We start from the raw sequence: 20886 nt of genomic DNA, 5'->3' as shown, positions 1-20886 counted from the left end.
GGAAGATGAAATACAATCCGTATAATGCCTAGACATGCTGAGTATGAAATTATCGAACCTGATCTCTGGGAAAATTACTCCACTCAGCAAACAATACTCTCTGAAGGGCCGGTATTGATGTAGGAGGTGCATGACGTGCTGTCCATTCCATGCGGGTGATATCCTCAGATTGAAGGTATTAAATTAAACAAAATTGGTATCATTAAAAAGTTACCTTTTTAAAGTTTTAAAACGGTGTGAAAATAATTTTTATGCGATAATAAGTTTCAGTATTATGGCAGAAATGTGTTAAAATTCTGTTTTATTTTAAAATTAAACTTGTAATTAAAATTTTGAAAGTTCCGTTCTTAGTAGACCTCTAACACCCTAGAGGTAACTTTCTACCGAATCTCATGTTCCCAACTTCAATGGTTTATGCTGCATTTCGCTCTGTCAATCAGGACAAACGTCTACATGTATAGAGAAATTTAATTCGGAAACAAAAAAAAAAAGAAGAGAAAAGTCTGTAACAGTTGCCAAAATAAAATAAAAAATATTTCTAAAAATTATAGAATCTAAAAAGCAAGAAATAAAATTTATATAAAATTTTTTTCTTTGAAAATTTTAACCATTATATCTAGCAGGATATATATATATATATATATATATATATATATATATATATATATATATATATATATATATATATATATATATATATATATATATATCCTGCTAGATATAATGGTTAAAATTTTATGTATATATATATATATATATATATATATATATGTGTGTGTGTGTGTGTAATAATATTTTAATTCTAATTTCAATTTAATTAATTTCCAAAGTTTTATCTTAATTTTGCCCACAGTAAGCTCATTCTCTTATTTCTTGATCCAATTCAACTTTCTCTACTTAATTAATTCAAGAGAAGCTTTATAAAACTGCTGAATCGGCTAAATGCAGACACTTTCACATGCTCCGCGTGAAGGAGTAGAAAACTGTCCAGTAAGCATATTCTTTTTAAAAGATCCCTGTGTTTCCTTTACTTGCGATTGACATGCGTCAGAAATCCCCATCAGAATCTTATTAATATATTAGCATTATGAAGAAATATTTTCCCTATCCGTATCTCATGTTATATAAGACGAGGGGTAGTTTATTTCCTTCTTTTTCTATATATATATATGTAATGATATTTTAAACTCTTAATTTCAATTTAATTAATTTCCAAGATTTTATCTTAATTTAGCTCATAGTAACTTCATTCTAAAAATATTCTCTTATTTCCTGATACAATTCCACTTTCTCTACTTAATTAATTCAAGAGAAGCTTTATAAAATTGCTTAGTCAGCTAAAAACCGATACTTTCACACGCTCGGCATGAAGGGGTAAAAATGTCCAGTAAGCACATTCTTTCTTAAAAGATCCCTGTGTTTCCCTTACATGTGATTGACATGCATCAGAAATCCCTATCAGAATCTTATTAATATATTAGCACAATGAAGAAATATTTTCCCTATCAAAATCTAAGGTTATATAAGGCGAGGGATAATTTATTTCAGCCTTTTTCCCCACTCCGGCTTTTGTACTGCGCTGCGGCGGACATCTTGTCCGCGTCTCTGCTTGTAAATAATTATGCTTTCCCAATGGATATTAAAAAGAATTTAAAAACGTAAAAAGTCTCTTCAATGTCTTCAAACTGCATCATGCTTCACAACAAATAATGTTACATTTAAAAAGTCGACAGGATTTCCGAAAATATTACATATATATATATATATATATATATATATATATATATATATATATATATATATATATATATATATATATATATATATATATATATATATATATATATATATATATATATTAATGTGTCCAGATTGGTTCAACAAACAAAAATTTTAAAACTGATAGGGTCATTTAAAAACAACAAAAGAAACCACAATAATTGAAAACCTATGGCTTGAAGTTAAAATTACTAGATCAAGTTCATATTAGTTTTTATGCGGTCGATTAACGTTATTACACATAAGAATGCATTGCAACTCAATATGGAACAGTAAAATTCATTTGCATATGTTGTTCAAGAGATTGCTCTAAAACAACATATTGACGAGAACAATGATAGAATGCGTAACGGACTAAAGAGGCTTCGTTGTAGGGTGTTTTTAGAGCATATTCGTTACATCTCTTTGTCGCCCCAAATTCATCCAGAAGGATGACGAATATTTTTAGAGCGGTTATTACGTAACCAATATCAAAAAGTCACAAATACCAGTGATCAATACTTTTCAAAAAGGGGTGTGATTCAAATCCTTGACATGATCTTATTGGTGATATTTCGATTAAAGGTCTTGGACCACGATAGAAAGTAACAATCGATACGATCTGTCCAATGGAAGGTCACAAACAAGAATTCAATCATGCAATCTGTGAATGGGCTGAAAAGTGAACGGACCGGTTATTCTTAGAATTATCGTATCATTGAATCGCATATCACTGAAAGTGGAAATATCACAGGAAAGTGTTCATAATTGTGAAGTCACCGCTCCGCTATGATAAACGCCCCGCTTGACTTTCCAATATTCGTATTTGACAATGCGTTACCCCACTAAGATCATTTCTAATTGCTGTGACATGATTCTAATGGCATACATTGCTTTTACTCTGCTGGCGCCATCTATTGGCAGAATATAGAACTAAAGTGAACATTTTATTAATGATTTTTTTTAATTTAACTTTTTAGAAAATGGTTTACTCCAATAAATAAATTAAATTAATAGTTTTGAAAAAAATTAAAATTAAAAAGTAAGCTGAAATGGATAAATTAATTCAATCACACGTTACTTAAAACAGTAAATTAAATATTAATTACAATTAATAAATTTTATATTTAATAATAATCAATAATTTTTAATTAATAATATGATTGAAATAACAGATATTTCGAACGAATATTTAAAAATAACAATAGCAAAATTATTTGTTATTCAAACAGTCGTGGATTACTCATCTGTATTCTTATTTTCCGCTCGTCCAACCAATCTGCGTATTTTTCTTTAATAACTAAAAAGGTTAAGCATATATTTATCAGGCATAACTGAAACAAATTCTTCATCATCTTTGAATTCCACTGAAGTTCGAACATTTTTCCGAGTCACAAGAGGTATGTATATTTGTCACAGTACTTATTTTGTACAGGATTGCCGCTCAAACCTGGAAAAAAAAAATTCCCTGTATTTTTCCTGTACGTATATTGAAGAAACGAGGAAACGCGCAAATAGCAGACATGAGCTAGTTATAATGGAATATGGGTTGGAAGTGGAAAAAAGCTAGAAAAGGAAGCAACAATTTATCATTATAGTACAATGGCACATTAAAAGAAGGTTTATACCTACATACAGATAGATAAACAAAATTATTTACTATCTAGAATTTAAGAAGACAACATTTATATATTAATGGGGGGAATATATTAAGTCTCATTTTCTTTAACTGCAAGTCACATAAAATTAAGGATTCGGATGAAATAAAACAAAAAACATTTTTGCGATCCTAATACAAATACTTCCGATTATTACTTAGCAAAACTCATTACAAAACAAGATTACTTTTCCTCATTTATTCATTTTTGACAATTCAAATATTTGGGCATCAATTTCGGCAGACTTTTCTGCCATGAATTTCATGGAGCTAACAGACCTTGTAACGGATTGTGATGAGCGACGATAGAACCTGGGACCTTGTGGTTCGCAGCCCAAAGGGTAGAATAGTTGTTAACTGGCTTATAAGCTTTCACCACAACTTAATTAGTAACAAATGAGGTACGACATTTCTGAACTGCCTAACATACAAGCTATTTCACTTTCAGTGAACATATGTGAAAATATCATCGATATATCATTGAATGCATTAAGGGATGAATGTGACGCAACCAGTTTCAATGCCCATAAATATTCAGCTTTAAATTACTGTTCTTGAACTAAAAAGTTCGGAATCGATTAATTTTTGAACATTAAATTTGACGTTTTCGGATTTGATGTGGCATATTTTCTTATATTCTCTTTAGATATATAAATTCAATATCAATGATGACTTAGTCTTGTATGTTTTAATCTTTTGGCATGACAAGTAAGTGTCTGTTTTCCAATATTACTCAGGCTTATTATTTTCTTACAGAGCGAGCTGTATCAACAAATGGATTTTGTGGAACATCTCGAACTCATTCAGTAAAATCAGAATTGATTTTTTTTTATCCTTCGGAATCGTATTAAATACGGATTTTGAGCAGCTCATTGTTTTAAAAAAATTATCTTATCTACTTTGAATAAGCTCACAGTTTCTCAAATAATAAACAAGCCATTCAATTAACTCATGTATGGTAGAATAAACACCATCGCGCTGCTTCTGAAGATTGAATGTTCCTAATCCCGCTAGACAAATGTATTCTATTCTTTCGCGCAGTTACAGAAGTCTCTCGCATGCTCATTAACTACAAAATAGGGAATCTCGAGGAAAAAGAACAGTCTCGCAAATCGAAACTGGAATGATCTATACAGAAAAAAAAGGACGAAAGAAACAGATCATATACAGAAAGAAAATTACTGCATTACACAACCGCGAAAGGCATTGATTCATTTTTGGAAGCAATGGCTACGATCTTTTATTCCTTCTATCTTTAGAGGTCAGCTTTTTTTTAGATGTTGAAAAAATATAACTAAGAAATTTAAAAATTCCCTGTATTTTCCTTGTTTTTATGAACATTTTCAAATTTACTTGCTTTTTTAAATTCCCTGTTTTCTCTATTCTCCCGGTGGCATGGTAACTCTGTTGTACTGTCCCTTCGGGACAACCTTCCCAATAACAACAATGAACATTGTTGAAGAGGGTGTGGGAAAAAGTCATTAATTATTTTCTTAATACCATTGGTACCTCCCGAAAAGTTTTCTCAAGAAAACTAAGCGCATTTTAAGGACCTTATTTTACAAAATTACGCACTTTTAAAGTGCTCAAAAATGATTTTATATTTAAGCACTTTTCCTGACGCTATGCAACCTGCAATATATTATATTGTTACAAACCTGTAATGTTGCTTTCCAACATGGTTAGTTCAATCACTGTTAAGACCGTTTTACGATCAGCTCTGTTGGGTGCTGTGTCAGTGATCACAGAGCTTGGTAAGGAATTTGGCGACAAAATAGATATTACTGGAAACTCAGAAAATTTTAGCAGTTCAGCCAATAGGAATCGGGATACGCCTGATTGGTTCAGAACCTTCTCATGCCGTCTCCCGGGAACTATAAAAGAGCAACAGCCTCAAGCTGCAGTCACTTGTGAGTTGGAGTCGTCGAGAGGATAACGAAGCAGCAGTGGAATAGTCCGGCGAAGAACAAGCGTTGTGTGGAGCTCAGATGATTGATGAACTGAGCTGTGTGCCGAGTCCTGGTGTTTATTGTGGAAGCAACGTCGGGTCGTGTGTGGAATAGTTAATCATGTAGTAGCGAGGCGGCAGTTGGAAACAGCTAAAGCGAGAAGGCAGTGGTGAATTGTAAACGTTTGTAGAGGCCGTAGAGTGAAATTACGTGAATTCCCTCCTTCTGCTGAATTACTACTTGTGGACCACTGTGTGTTGCCTGTCTTCGTCTCGGCTGTATATATTTGACTTGTTTGTGTTAGTGCCTTCGTGTTTAATAAACGTTGTTGCTGTTTTCTACTAAAGGACCGTTTTATTTCATCGACCGACAAATCGCAAAAGAATCCAGACGAGAGTAATTTCGTAACAATATATATATTTAAAAACGTATTTCTTATAAATTATAATGCCAATGCTTATTTTAATTGCTTTTTTATTACCTGAATACGCAAAATAATAATAATAAAACTTCCCACCTAAAAATCTTTACAAAATAAACCAAATATCGGTAGTTTTAGAAAACAACAGAAGCAAGTAAATCAAATATTACATAAATGCATTTTAATTTTTTTTATTAAAAAACATTCATTACAGTATGACAAGACAAACATCAAAAAATAGTACAGGTCACATCCAGATAAGGACATATTCAAGAACATAATCACTTTATAGAAAAATGTTACAATATCTTATAACATTAGCTTATCAAGGTAAGCTATCACAAATGACACCAATATATATATATAATAAAACAAGTGTGTATAAATGTCATATTACAAATAATCATGATGAAGTTTGACTTTTTCATTAAACATTCAGATTGATTTAAAAAAGGAGAAAATTACAAGCATGTAATTCAGAACATATAACTGAAAAGGATGCAAACTAAAATCAATATATCACAGTTGTATTTAAACCTTGCCAATTTACAAACTAAAGCAAAGGTAATTAAATATTTATTACACATATTTTATCATACTCCCAACCAAAGTTGAAAATGATCATTTACATTTCAAAACAGACAAAAATTATGAATTATCATAAATTTGGTCAAATGACATGCAAAACCTTTGGAAAATATTCTCCATTATGTGTTTCATTCAAAGTAAGGTACAAAGCAAATTTCAACAACAATTATTATTAATAATTAAAAAAAATTATATATATAAAATATTTATCTTTCTAAGAACAAAGCACAAAGATTAAAACATCTTTAATTAAAAACTAAAGCAATAATTTCAGAAATTTTCGTTTTAAACACATAAATTATTAAATAATGTATGCACTATGCACAAAAAGTTTATCACTCTTTACTTAAACATCTTGAAGAATAGATTTATTAATTTAATTATTTTTCAAAATATTAAAATAAAGAATTAACCCTTTCTAGGGCCATGTTAAGTAAGCTTCCCACCAAATTTATCAACCTTTGTATGAAATTATATAGCTTGGCATAAGTTCTAACAAATTTTTTTAGTAAACTAAACTTAGTCAGAAACTTAGATGCTTCAGTTCTTTATCTCAGACAAAATGATGTGTCTTGATTTATTACTTAATTATTAATTAACCTAATTAATTAATTAAATTTATCTAATAAGCTAAATGAATTCCTTTTCTTATTCTAATTTCAAGCGTGAAAATATTTTTACATAATATGACTAGAAAAAAATGGCCCTTTAAAGGGTTAAATTAAGAATGTGAATCCAATGATAATAATTAGATAATGAGTTTTTAGAATTATAATCTTTATAACATATTTAAAATATCAGTATCCTATTTTTCATATGTTTAGCTCTACACATTAATGCGCTATCGCATACCTAATATGAATTCCATTAAATGTAGCATGAAGAGTCAAATTAACGATTGCAATTTAAAATTGTGCTTTTAAAGTAAAATGAATCAACAGCCAATGAACCATGCAGAAGGGCTGATCTCTCATGTTTATTGTAACCAAAGACTATTTTTTTTCTTAGATTAATAAAGATACAATAATAATTATTACTATTTTCTATAAAATTTAAAAATTTCAATACTTTCTGTAATAACATTCAAAGATTTTCTTTAAAGAAAGAAAGAAAATTCTTGCAATTATTGCATATACAACTCAATACATGGAATTATTTGGATAATCAACAAGAAATCTGTAAATTAAGAAGCACAAAAACATTTTAAAATAAACAACCAGAACTGGGTAAACAAGTAAAAGATATCAATATTGTCAGATTCTTACCAGTTCTCTGAAAAATGAAAATGAAACTGAGGTAAATCAGTTTTCAATAATAATTTAAAAGGACATCTGAAACATTTAAATAATTGTGTTTATTAATTAGTATGAGCTCGATAAAGGATTTCAAACATTTATTTGCCCATTTTATAATAAATAATCATTCAGTACAAGGAAGACCAAGCTTAGCTTGATATATATATATATATATTAAGAATACATTTAGATACGAATACCACATCGGATACAAATTATTAAAAAATATAATCTTACCTACATATGAACTGGTCATTTAAAGAAAACAAAAATCATCAGTGGACTTAGTTTAACATGTTATTCAAAACAATTTGCTGCATTACAGTTTATTTATCATTACAGTACACTCCCGATTATCCGCGGAATCGGGTGGCGCGGCCGCCGCGGATAATCCGAAAAAAGCTAAAAACGGGTATAGCAAAAGAAAAAACAGTCATTCCAATTTTGAAAAATCGTTTTATGCACAATAAAACGTAAAATAAACAGCAGGAAATGTTTAACTAACGCTTAATATTTTAGTATATCACTCAAAACTAACCTAAAATGCATTTTGTTAATGAAAACAGAAAAGTGCTTTGCACTTATGAGAGGCGTCAAGGATACAAGAAAAATTAATACATATGTACTGTTTTAATACTGTAATGTATTATGTAATTACAAAAGCATAACTGAAAAACTACACCTTTTTTAAAAAAATCAGTCAAAAAAAAAAAAAAAACTTTGTGAGCAGGCGCGGATAATCGGGAGTCTACTGTACTTATATTTTTGAACCTACACTCAGTTTTGCCATGGTGAAATCGGGTCCGAGATGGCGCTATATGACATTGTCAGCATGAGAGCAGATAGAAGAAGGCTCTAATGTAAGAAAATACTTTTTTATGTGAGGGTAAAATCGCATTTTGTCAGGAAATACATCTATATAGATAAACTTAAAAAGCAGAAATATTAAATATTAATAATTAAGTATAAAATAAAGCAAAACGCGCGACTCGAACCCGAAGACCCGCAACACACTCGTCAGCCATGTTGTTTTGAACACTATACTGCACTGCTCGCACAAACTTAATAACTTGAATAAACTTATTCTAATACTTAGTTATAAATTTTTTTGTGCATGTAAAATCGAATTTTTTCAGGAAATACACATATATAGATAAACTTATAAATAAAAACCTTATCTAAATATAAAATTTGATCCAAATCGTTAGAGCTGTATCCAAAATACACAAAATAAATTTGTATATATATATATATATATACATATACAAGAATTTCTCGATTAAAGCTATAAGATTTTTACTGAAGCTCGGATGGCTACATATATTTGTTTACGTTCTGCTTGGACATGTAACGCCATCTCTTGGTTGGTTTTGTGTGTTTTACTGGCGCAAGAGCCATATTTGGCTATACTGCGCCAATCAAATGGTAAAAGTATAAAATTTGTTAAAGAAAACACCCATTTATTTAATTAACACAGACATATAAAGAAAATTTCACCCAAAAAAATGATGTGAAAATAGTTTTAACATCTTAAAATTTAAAAACTATGATTCATGAGATTTTGTTACAATGATGAAACGTACAAATACACAAAAAGGAATGTTCAACGCAAAAAAGAATGATTAAAAAGTCTAAATACAAGTTAAAAAGCCAGTAGCTCTTAAGAATTTAAAAATATTTGGGTGGTATCTTTCACCCACTAAGTCCTGCAATGTTGAAGACAAGGTAAAAAAAACGAGCACGGTATGAATTAAAGACGGGACATTCAATTAAGATATGCCAAATAGTAAAATTAACTTTGCATCTATTGCACATAGGCGCATTTTCCCCAAATATGGCCATCTCTTGGACTCTAATGGCTAGTTATACATTTGTGTGTGTGTGTGTGTGTGTGTGCGTTCGAAATCGCGTTTTTACAGGAAAGATACTTTATATAGATAAACTTAAAAAGCAAAACTTTACCTAAATTTAAAATCTGAGCCATCGTTAGAGCCGTTTCAGATACATGAAATACATATATATTTATATACAGACACACACAAGGATTGCTAATTTAAAGATATAAGATTAACATTTTCTTCTTTTACAGAAACTATAGTTATTAAAACACTGACTAGAATACTACACACTGATATATTTTGTACAAACATCCCTAGTCTAAAGTTCTGTACAAACATCTAGGTTTCTTTTATTAAATTTTGTTAAAAAACCGGGGTTAAAAAAATTCTTCTTTTCTCAGACTGCAACATTGATTAGATGTTTCGTATTCATAAAACAAGCTTCCTTTCAAATAAAGGAAATCCACTATTTCAATCATCCTGTGCTAAATCACAAAAAGGAATAGAAGTTATGCAAACGATTTATAGTTTCTAAATATATGGCAGAATTCACTAAATTAAAATTATTACAACTTGTTACCACATACTTAATATTTAACAAAGAAAAAAAAAACATATGCTAAGAGCTTTTCTTCATAATAAATGAATACTTTGATCTGATGGTGATAACAGTGAAAGGTACAACTAACACGACTTACCCTGATGAAAATGGACAATAACTAGAAATGGGGAAATAGAGATGGATGCCATTTAAAATTCAATTTCTATTACAAAATAAATACAGTCAGGGAGAGATAGTTTAAAAAAGTTTGGTGCAAGACAAGCACCAACTAACAAATGGCATTAAGAACATTCTAATAAATGAATACATAGCTATCTAGATTCATTCCAAAAGGAAATTAAAAAGTAAAATAAAAATTATTCAGAATTATTTGATGACAAATCTCTATCATGTTCCTTGTCAAATTCAAGAATAAGATGCCTTAAGTAAAACAATGAGTCACGCATACGGCACAGTACTCGACAATTTTCTTTGTACATGCTATCTTGTATGTACATTTTATATGCTTTACACAGTTCCATCAAAGCAGCCTGCAAAATAAAATTTGTAAAAGTTAATTTACTTATAAAAGTAAAATAATCAATATAACAAAATTTCTGCACATATCGCACAACCATGGCAATAATGATATAAAAGCACAGCACGAACATTTTGTATTTGATTTTTATATATGCGATAAAAAAAATAAGATTTAACATGGTTGGGATGGAAAGTGTAAATTTTATCCAGCATTAATTCACTCTATTTAGTAGTTTTATTTGCAGTCTTATAAGAACTAAAGCATTCCAGAATGGCTATCATCACAGGACCACTGGCTAAAACTGCCGTGAATTTAAGGATAGAACAAAGCTATATTCTAAATTTATTTTTAGGTCACTATTTTAACAGAAAAGAATAGAAGTTTTCAAAAATGGTCAGACTATGCAAAAACTGTCTTATCGCTTTTTTAATTCTGCGGTTAAGTAAAGACATTTTTTGAGTAGTCTGACAACTTAATAAAAACTTGTTTTTTAACCTCTGTGAGAAAAAAAAAACAGCAGCATATTTTAACTTTTTAAAAATTACAGAAAAACGTGATTATATATTTTACGAAGAAATGAAAATGCGTTAACAAGTCTTAGTTTTCACAAATAACGGAAACAAATTCATGAAATTAAATAAAAAAAAAGAAGCCAGCCAGACCCGTAGTAAGAAGAAGCAAAATTAAAATTAAAAAAAGCTAGCTGAAGCATTTTTTCCAAAGTATTTTTTGAAGCCAATGCCAGACAATATATCGCACAGCTTCAAAATTTAACAAAACAAATTTAAATTAAAGCAAAGACAGCATTTTTTTAATCACGAAATTAAACCGGTGTGTAGCATCCTTTATGTTTCCTCTTCATCTTATTTTTAATTTATATACGTTTTAATTTTTGTAAGATGGCAACATAGGATATTATTGTTTTTGATAAAAAATAAACGAGATGTGTTCCTTTTCTTAAGTCATCGCATCATCTAATTTTGTTCACTTAAAGAGTTAAAAGTTTATTATGGGTAAAAGATTAACATAAAATATCCGCTTCATTAGCGACATCGATCGCTAGAGTTAGCATTAAAGCCCCAATGTTTTGGAAACCGGACCCAAAGTTATGGTTTCTCCAATTGGAAGCTCAATTTCGAAATGCTGCAATTACGACGGATTAAACGAAATATGATTATGTCGTGAGTTCCATTGGCTCTGAAATTTGATCACAAGTGTCGGACATTCTGATCAATCCACCAAGGGCCGACAAGTACGTGGCTAAAGACAGACTAATTTCCATCTTCGCCGAAACCGAAACACAAAAGATCCAAAAATTATTAACTGAAGTGCAATTGGGTGACAGAAAACCTTCACAGTTGTTATATGAAATGAAGAATTTAGCTTCAGATAAGGTAGGTGAAGCTTTTTCTGAAAACTCTCTGGCTTCAAAGATTATCCACGGCAATCTCGAGCCTTTCATCTATCAGTGGCGACGATTTAGCCAAATTGGCGACAATGGCCGATAAAATGTGGGAAATTAAATCCACGTCACATCAGAGACGCTTGCTCTAGAGATGACAATGTTTTAGTTAAACTACAAGAACAGATTTCAGAGTTATCCCTACAAGTTAGCGAACTAAATAAAAGACAATATTCTAGACGTCAACGGTTCAGATCCCGTTCTCGAAGTAATTCTATAAAAAAAAAGCGTAGTAGCGGAAATGAAAGAATATGTTATTATCACTCAAGGTTTGGCGATAAGGCTTTCAAATGCAATAATCCTTGCAATTGGCCTAACAAAACCAACGTATACTCGCAGGAAAATTAAATCCCCGACTCTCGTAGACGACAGAGGGCCGAGATGTGTCGTCCTTTTTCTATTTTTTTTTTTTTTTTTTGTGTGTGTGTGTGTGTGTGTGACAAGGAGAGCACCACCCAATTTTTAATCGAAATTTCCGTGATTCCACCATTATCGAAAAGAAAAAGATCTGTTGCAAAGCTGGAACTCTTCGCTGCAAATGGAACCAAAATTAAGACTTATGGGCAAGAATTGCTAAAATTGGATTTTGGACTAAGAAGAGCATTTGATTGACCTTTTGTGATAACTGATGTCAATAAACTAATAATAGATATTGACTTTTTGTCTCACTTCCACCTTTTAGTTGACAGCAAAAATCGTAAATTGATTAGCATCACTTAATTGTCCTCTATTGATGACCCATCCTACGGTCAGTGGCGGATTTCCGCACAGGCGTTGGAGGCGGTCGCCTCATGATTTGAGACCACGGGGGGTGGGGGCTCAAAAACTATATCGTAGTATTGAATCGACAGTTATTTTTTTGGTTGCAGATTTACACACAATCCCCCCCCTTCCTTTACTGAGAAAAAAAAAAAGAAAAAAGTATTCAATTAAAATGAAGAGTCAAACGAAAACATAAGAGGAACTAACTAGGAACGAAAAAACCAAAAGTAAATAAATAATTGCAAAAGTAGTGATATTCGAAAAATTTCTAAGATATAAAAAAACTATAAAATATTTATTAAAAAAAACGAAATATATCAAAACTATTTGTTCCGAATAAATTGCAATATAATTCCCAAAATCATATAATTGGAATATTATTAACAAATGAAGGATATATGGCATACCATTCTAAATGCCTTGTGTTTTTTTTTCGGAAACAAATGAGCAATTGTGTTTGATTTATTTTATTTACAAGGATAGTGTACTGGAATGCAATATAATTAAAATTAACTTTCTGTCAAATTTCAGAATATTTCTCTAAGAATTTATTTATTTCAAATTTGTTTGTAGATCTTTGAGATCCTTTTTTTCTTTTCGTTGGCTAACTGACTTCACAGCTAACATAAGATAAAGAAAAAAAGAGCTCCCCCTTTTACAAGAAATGTTATTTTTTTTTTTTATAGTATCATTCCCTGCACCGACAAAAGGGTGTGACATTGACCTCACCCTTGACCTTAGGCCGAGGGGATGACATTGATTTGTAGAGATTTCTGTGCATTTTCGTTTCCTGTCGTCTATATTTCCAAAGTGTTTTATTCTCACGAGATTTTCTTTTCGCTAGAATTTTGAAGATGCCAGCTTCTGAACACATTTTTAAAGTGTAGAGATAAACAAATGTAGTTTAAAAAATTAAAAACACAATTTTTATCAGCTATTATAAATATTTATTTATTGTCATTTTTGAATGACTTAAAGAGAATTCCTTCTATAGTTTTTTGTATATGTTAATTTAAAAAGAATTGAACGTAATTTATATAAAAAATAAAATGATTATTTTAATTTTGTGGCTTTGTAATTTTTTTTTATTAATTTAATATTTTTATGTGAAAGAAAACAATTTATAAATTCTTATTTTAAAAATGTCCATAGTAAATAAGGGATATATAACTATTTGAATTCTCCCAGTTGAAATTTTCTGAAAACACACTTAACAAAAAAGAAATGCTTGAAAATTATGTGATAAAAACAAACGAAAAAAAAAAACATAATACGAAGATTGTAGCACGGAAGATCTTGTACGTAGATGAGAGGAAAAACAAAGTGTCAACAAAATTGTCAGATATGCATCGTCTAGAACTTTCGTGGCGTTTTGAGGCGAATTGTAAAGTTTATTCAATATTTGGGTATTTGGTTAATTTTTCAAAAAGAATGAACGTCGAAATTAAGAAGCTGCTCAAAACTCAAAAGAACATTGTTCATGGAATATCGAATCTGAATTTAGTAATGAAATGGTGCATTTTAAATTCTACATGTCACAATTTCTCGAAATAAACGAAGAAAAAGTACCTGCAAAGAATTTCTTATGAACTGATTTATGGTACAACCAACTTTCTCGAATGTAATAGCTGTGTTGAAAATTTACAAATGCTTAAAGGTCAGAAATGCAAACAGTTTCACGAAACTAAAGCTGCTGAAGAATTATTATAGTTTGTCGATAATTCAGGAACGTCTGAACGACTTTCTAACTATCATGGCCAATGAACATGATGCGTCAAAAACTTTGATTTCCAGAATACTTTAAAAGAATGTGCATAAAAAAAAAATTGAGGTAAGTTATAACATGAGATTGTACATAGTATAATAATAAAAGATATAAACATAAAATAAGATTCATTTTATAATTCTATTACATAATATTGTTTTTAATTTCAAAAATATCCAATTGTATAAGTAGAGAGTGTTTAAGTGATGTAAAGAAGTTTTGGCACCTTTTCATTAAATAACATATTTGGATTTTGGCACCTTTCTTAAAATAAAATATTTCGATTTATTCTGACATATTTTTTTTTACTTAAAATTTTTTAATAAAAAATTAAGGCAACAATTTTTAAATAATTTATTTAGTCCATTAAATAATTTTAAATTATTATTTTTGATAATAATAAATTTATCAACTTAATTTTAAACTTTAGTATTGAGTAATTAAAATAAGATAAAAATACTAATTTAATTATTTTAATATGTGTTTTTACTAAAAAAAAAATAAGATACAGATACACAGTTGAACGAAAAATATCATTCCGATCATGGGACAAAGAACGCTGGCACTGTTTATTCCACTTCCAACGGAATATAAATAGGAATATTTTACCACAACAGTTCTCGGTTTATAATCAAACTCGTAATAGTTAATGAAAAAAATTGAGGATTTATGAATTCAAATTATTTATTTAATTGAATATATTTTATTTCTTAAAAAAAACTTAAATAAATAAAAACTAAACTGATGTATTTACCAAGAATAATTTTTCAGTTTTAAAATTTGAATGCGTGAATACTGTAATATTCATACTAATGTAATGTATATACGCAAAGACAGAAATAAATCACTGTTATCATTTAATATCATCAAAAAAATCAGAAAAAAATAAAGATAAAGGGATATATATATATATATATATATATATATATATATATATATATATATATATATATATATATATATATATATATATATATATATATATATATATATATATATATATATATATATATATATATATATATTACATAACTAAAATAAGCATAAAGATGAATTTAAAAGCGCAAATAAATTTGTTCATGTTATTTTTTAATCATCATACAATTTATCTAGAAGTGGGTTTCAGAATAATTTAGCGCCAGTGTCCTCAATTTGTCAAAATCCGCCACTGCCTACGATGTCATTTCATCAATGCTTCATGCAGTACAGAATCAGTAAGAAAGTAATCCTCAAACAATTTCCAGATCTTTTGCGGCCAACACTAATCAATAATAAAATCAAAAATCACAACACTGAACATTTCATTGAAACTAAAGCGGCCCCGGTTGTGGCTAGGGTCAGAAGACTCTTAGCAGAAAAATTAAAAGCAGCAAAAGCTGAATTTGAGTTTATGTTGCAACAAGGTCTTTGCAGATCTTCAAAAAGTTGTTTGACTTGCCCTCTACATCTCACCCTAAAGAAATCAAGTGATTAGAGGCCATGTGGAGATTACAGGGCGCTTAATAATATCACCAATCCTGATCGATATCCTCTACTGTTCCTCATCAACTGTGGCTATATGCTACAAGAAAACAAGATTTTTTAATCCATTGATTAATTAGAGCTTATCAACAAATTCCAGTGCACGAAAGCGACATCCCAAAAACGACCATTATAACTTCTTTAGGGGTGTTTGAATTCCCATTCGTGACATTTGGTTTACGCAAAGCGGCAGAGACATTTCAACGATTCGTGAATATGGTACTATCAGGATTGGACTTTACATTCTTCTATTTAAATGACATATTAATCACTTCTCCAGACCGAGAGTCGCATCGTAAACACTTATACACAGTTTTTCTAAGGTTAAACGACTATGGTTTATGCATCAGTGTTGCAAAATGTATTTTTGGAATTTCTAAACAGTTGTGATTTAATACCCCAAATTATTAAATTTGGGGTATTGAATCACAACTGAAGGAATAAGACCTCTTTCGGCGAAAGTTGATGTCATACAAAACATAACCAAACCCACATCATCCACCAGGGGAAGATGCAAAAATAGTAAAGTACCGCTAACATGGACGGAAGATTCTCGCAATGCATTCAAAAACCCCAAAAATGCACTTGCTCACGCTACTATGCTGGTTCATCCTTTAACTGACGCTATTATATTTCTCACAGGCGATGCTTCTGATACAGTTATCGGGGCCGTTATTCATCAAATTGACTAGGGAGAGACGGGTCCATTAATTTTCTTCTCACGCACCTTAATCGACACAGAGAGAAAGTACATCGCATATGATCCGGAGCTCTCGTCCATTTACACCGCAATAAAGCATTTTAGGTACATATTAGAGGGAAGGTCTTCCAACATCTATACGGACCACAAACCTATCACCATCGCTTTTCAACACAGTTTAGACAAAGCCTCTCCAAGAAAAGCAAGAAAATTAGTTACATTGCTCAATTTTCAACGAATATTTGTTTCGTCAAGGGAGAAGAAAACGTTGTTGCAGATGCTCTTTCCAGAGTTAATACCATCTCCAATTGATTACGCAACTATTGCAGAATTTCCAGATGATGAAGATTTAACAATTTTAAAAAATAACCCAAGGCTGAGAATGGTTCAGATTTCCATTCCAGACACCGACAAATCGATTAATTGTGATGTATCCACCACCAGTAATTGCCCATACATCCCCTGAAACTTTCGCTGACAGATATTTTCTTCTATTCATACCCTGTCTCATACAGGAATTAGAAGCACAAAATAATTAATCACTAAAAGATTCATATAGCCAAATATCAATAAATATTGCCAGTTATGGCGTAGGGAATGTGGAAGGGTGTATGTTGGATTGTAATGGAGATTAATAAGTAGAATGCTTCTTCGGCATTATTTTTATTTTGTATTTAGCATTTCACTTCTGCAGAAACCCGAATTTCGGCATTTTCGAAATCGAATTTTATCAATGTTTGAGATCATTTTATGTAATAATTCTAAAAATATCTTTATATTTTAAGCAGTTTTTGCATAATTTTTTTTTCCAGGCATGTGTCATGTCTGTTTTCTTTCTCTTATTGAATTACTAGTTCATGGACATCATGGATAGAGAAGATCACATTGAAAGGAAGCAAAACTATTAATGTTACTATATATGTGCACAACAAGTAGTAATTTTTATTTAATTCTTAATTCTTTTTAATTATGAGACTTTCTGCTACAGCTTTCATTTAGTTAATCTGAAATATTATTAACCAGATAACGATTCATCTCGATAGAAACATCTATTTATTTATTTTTTTACTAGCCGCCTTTGGCGACCAGCCGGTTCGCCAATCTTAATGTTCGTTAAAATTTTAATAATTAAATATTTTATGCAATTCCTACTTTAATAGCTTCTTCATCAAAATATTTTAAAACTTCAAATTTTGATTGTCATATAATTTATTCATAATATTATAAAGGCATTCAGTCATAACGTAATATGTATCTCTCTAATTTTCTGTTAGCACCCGTAGAATTTATGCTTTAAATTAAAGTGGAAAGAATTAATCTGCAATTAATATAATAATATTTTTTACTGAAACAAAGCAATTTTTTTATAATCTGATTACTGAAAATAGAGTCACTCAGCGTTTAAACTTTATGGGCACTAAAGAATATCTTTTTTAATTTATGTAATATCTCAAGAATTTGTCAACAAAATTTTCTTAGATTCATTATGAGCAGATCGATTCATTAACAATGTTTAATTTTAAATGCATCAAACACTAAGAAAATAAAACGAATCGTTTAAAATAAACGGTTGAAAACAGGTTTAAAAAAAAACTACTTAAAAAACGATGTACTTAAAACTATAAGCATATACAAAAAAATATATAACTAACATAAATACATTTTAATTACAAAAGCATACAACGAACCTAAAAATAATTTAAATCCAGTCCGCATCCGTTGATAATAATTGTCAACACAATGCGGAATTCAGAACACAATGCGCATGCGTGAATTTTCAACGCCAGTTACGTAACGCAAATACGTGATTTTTTCTACGCCAGTTGGGGTAACGCTATGCGGATTAGACATTTTTAATTTCCTTTATTCTGTTTTATTTTAATTCAAAAGTACTTCAGAATGAATCTGAAAGATCGACTAATTAACAATGGTTAATTTTAAATCCATCAAACATTAAGAAAATAAACAGAAAAATGTTAACCCTAGCCTCATTACTGTTGGGAGAAAAAAAACTGAAGCCTTACTTATTTGGCGGTGGGGAAAATGGAAGATTTTTTTGGCTGGAAAGTTAGTTTTTAATCAATAATTAAAATTCTAATTAAAAATTCGAAAAAAGGAACCCCAGGTGCACATTCCCAGCCTCCAAGGTATACATGTGCCAAATTTGGTAGCTGTAGGTCAAACGGTCTGGCCTGTAGAGCGCCAACACACACACACATTGAGCTTTATTATAAGTATAGATTACAAATGCCTAGATTGGCTATGGCGCCATTAGATATTTAGCCTTCCAATAATGTCAGTTTAGTTTAGTTTAGTTATATTAACGTCCCGTTTAAAGCAACACTAGGACTATTTTGGGACGGGCCTCGTAATTTTGAACCACGGTCAGATGACGAGGACGACACCTGAGCGGGCACCCCCTTCTCCACACCACACCAACGGGAGGACGTTTGGCCCTGACGGATTTATCGTGCAACAGACCCCCTTACAAGGCGGTTCTTCGGTGGAATGGGTCCAATAATGTCAGAGACACAAGGAAGGAGGTAAAGCCGTTGCCAGATTTAGTGTGAACCAGGTTACACCGCGTGGAGGCCTACTACCTTAAACCCTAGACAGAAACATTATGCAGTAGTCAGAAGTATACTTTTTAGACCCCTTACATTGTATATTTGGATCTAAACTTTGAAATCATTCGCTAATTTTAATGACAAATTTTATTTATCTAGTTCGTCGCTTTTTATATTATCTTATTCTAATAAGCATTGCTTTAAGAATAAGAATTTTTTTTTGTGTGTGGCTAAATTCATTTTTTCAATACAGACATACTTCCAAAAATGCATTTATCAAACTAAGAAGGTCTAAAACAAGTAAATTTATCAAAATCATGAAAAAAAGTTCATTGATGGCTACTATACTTTATACAAATAAAAATAAATTGCTGTATATTGAAAGCTTCCATATCAATTTTTCAAGAAGCTAAATAGGAAAAATTACCTTTAAATCTGGAGATAAAATCCACATTTGCTTTATATTTCTTTAAAACTGCTCATTCAAAGAAATTCTTCAGTTTAAAGATTCACTTGCATGCACACTTTAGACATTTATTATATTAACGTCTGATAGCTATCGTATCAAAACAAGTAATATAAAAAAAATTAAGTCAATTCCTACTTATGCTTTCCTACTTCCTACTTTGCTTTATATTTCTTTAAAACTGTTCATTCAAAGAAATTCTTCAGTTTAAAGATTCACTTGCATGCACTCTTTAGACATTTATTATATTAACGTCTGATAGCTATCGTATCAAAACAAGTAATATAAAAAAAATTAAGTCAATTCCTACTTATGCTTTCCTACTTCCTACTTTGCTTTATATTTCTTTAAAACTGCTCATTCAAAGAAATTCTTCAGTTTAAAGATTCACTTGCATGCACTCTTTAGACATTTATTATATTAACGTCTGATAGCTATCGTATCAAAACAAGTAATATAAAAAAATTTAAGTCAATTCCTACTTATGCTTTCCTACTTCCTACTTTGCTTTATATTTCTTTAAAACTGTTCATTCAAAGAAATTCTTCAGTTTAAAGATTCACTTGCATGCACTCTTTAGACATTTATTATATTAACGTCTGATAGCTATCGTATCAAAACAAGTAATATAAAAAAATTTAAGTCAATTCCTACTTATGCTTTCCTACTTCCTACTTTGCTTTATATTTCTTTAAAACTGCTCATTCAAAGAAATTCTTCAGTTTAAAGATTCACTTGCATGCACTCTTTAGACATTTATTATATTAACGTCTGATAGCTATCGTATCAAAACAAGTAATATAAAAAAATTTAAGTCAATTCCTACTTATGCTTTCCTACTTCCTACTTTGCTTTATATTTCTTTAAAACTGCTCATTCAAAGAAATTCTTCAGTTTAAAGATTCACTTGCATGCACTCTTTAGACATTTATTATATTAACGTCTGATAGCTATCGTATCAAAACAAGTAATATAAAAAAATTTAAGTCAATTCCTACTTATGCTTTCCTACTTCCTACTTTGCTTTATATTTCTTTAAAACTGTTCATTCAAAG

The 20886-nt window shown here is 30.2% G+C and overlaps 1 protein-coding gene across 1 annotated transcript in view; it reads right to left on the bottom strand.

The window, feature by feature from the left end:
• Positions 1–6607: 6607 nt before the first annotated feature.
• LOC129971457 (streptococcal hemagglutinin-like) overlaps positions 6608–20886 on the bottom strand; it is a 35557-nt gene continuing 21278 nt past the window's right edge. The window contains exon 11 of the mRNA XM_056085238.1: positions 6608–10598. Within this exon, the coding sequence (XP_055941213.1) occupies positions 10425–10598 (174 nt within the window). The 3' untranslated portion in view covers positions 6608–10424. The remainder of the gene's footprint in view (positions 10599–20886) is intronic.

Source organism: Argiope bruennichi, chromosome 6 (assembly GCF_947563725.1).
Source record: "Argiope bruennichi chromosome 6, qqArgBrue1.1, whole genome shotgun sequence".
NCBI lineage: Eukaryota > Metazoa > Arthropoda > Arachnida > Araneae > Araneidae > Argiope > Argiope bruennichi.
This window is presented reverse-complemented; position numbering and strand designations above follow the sequence as displayed.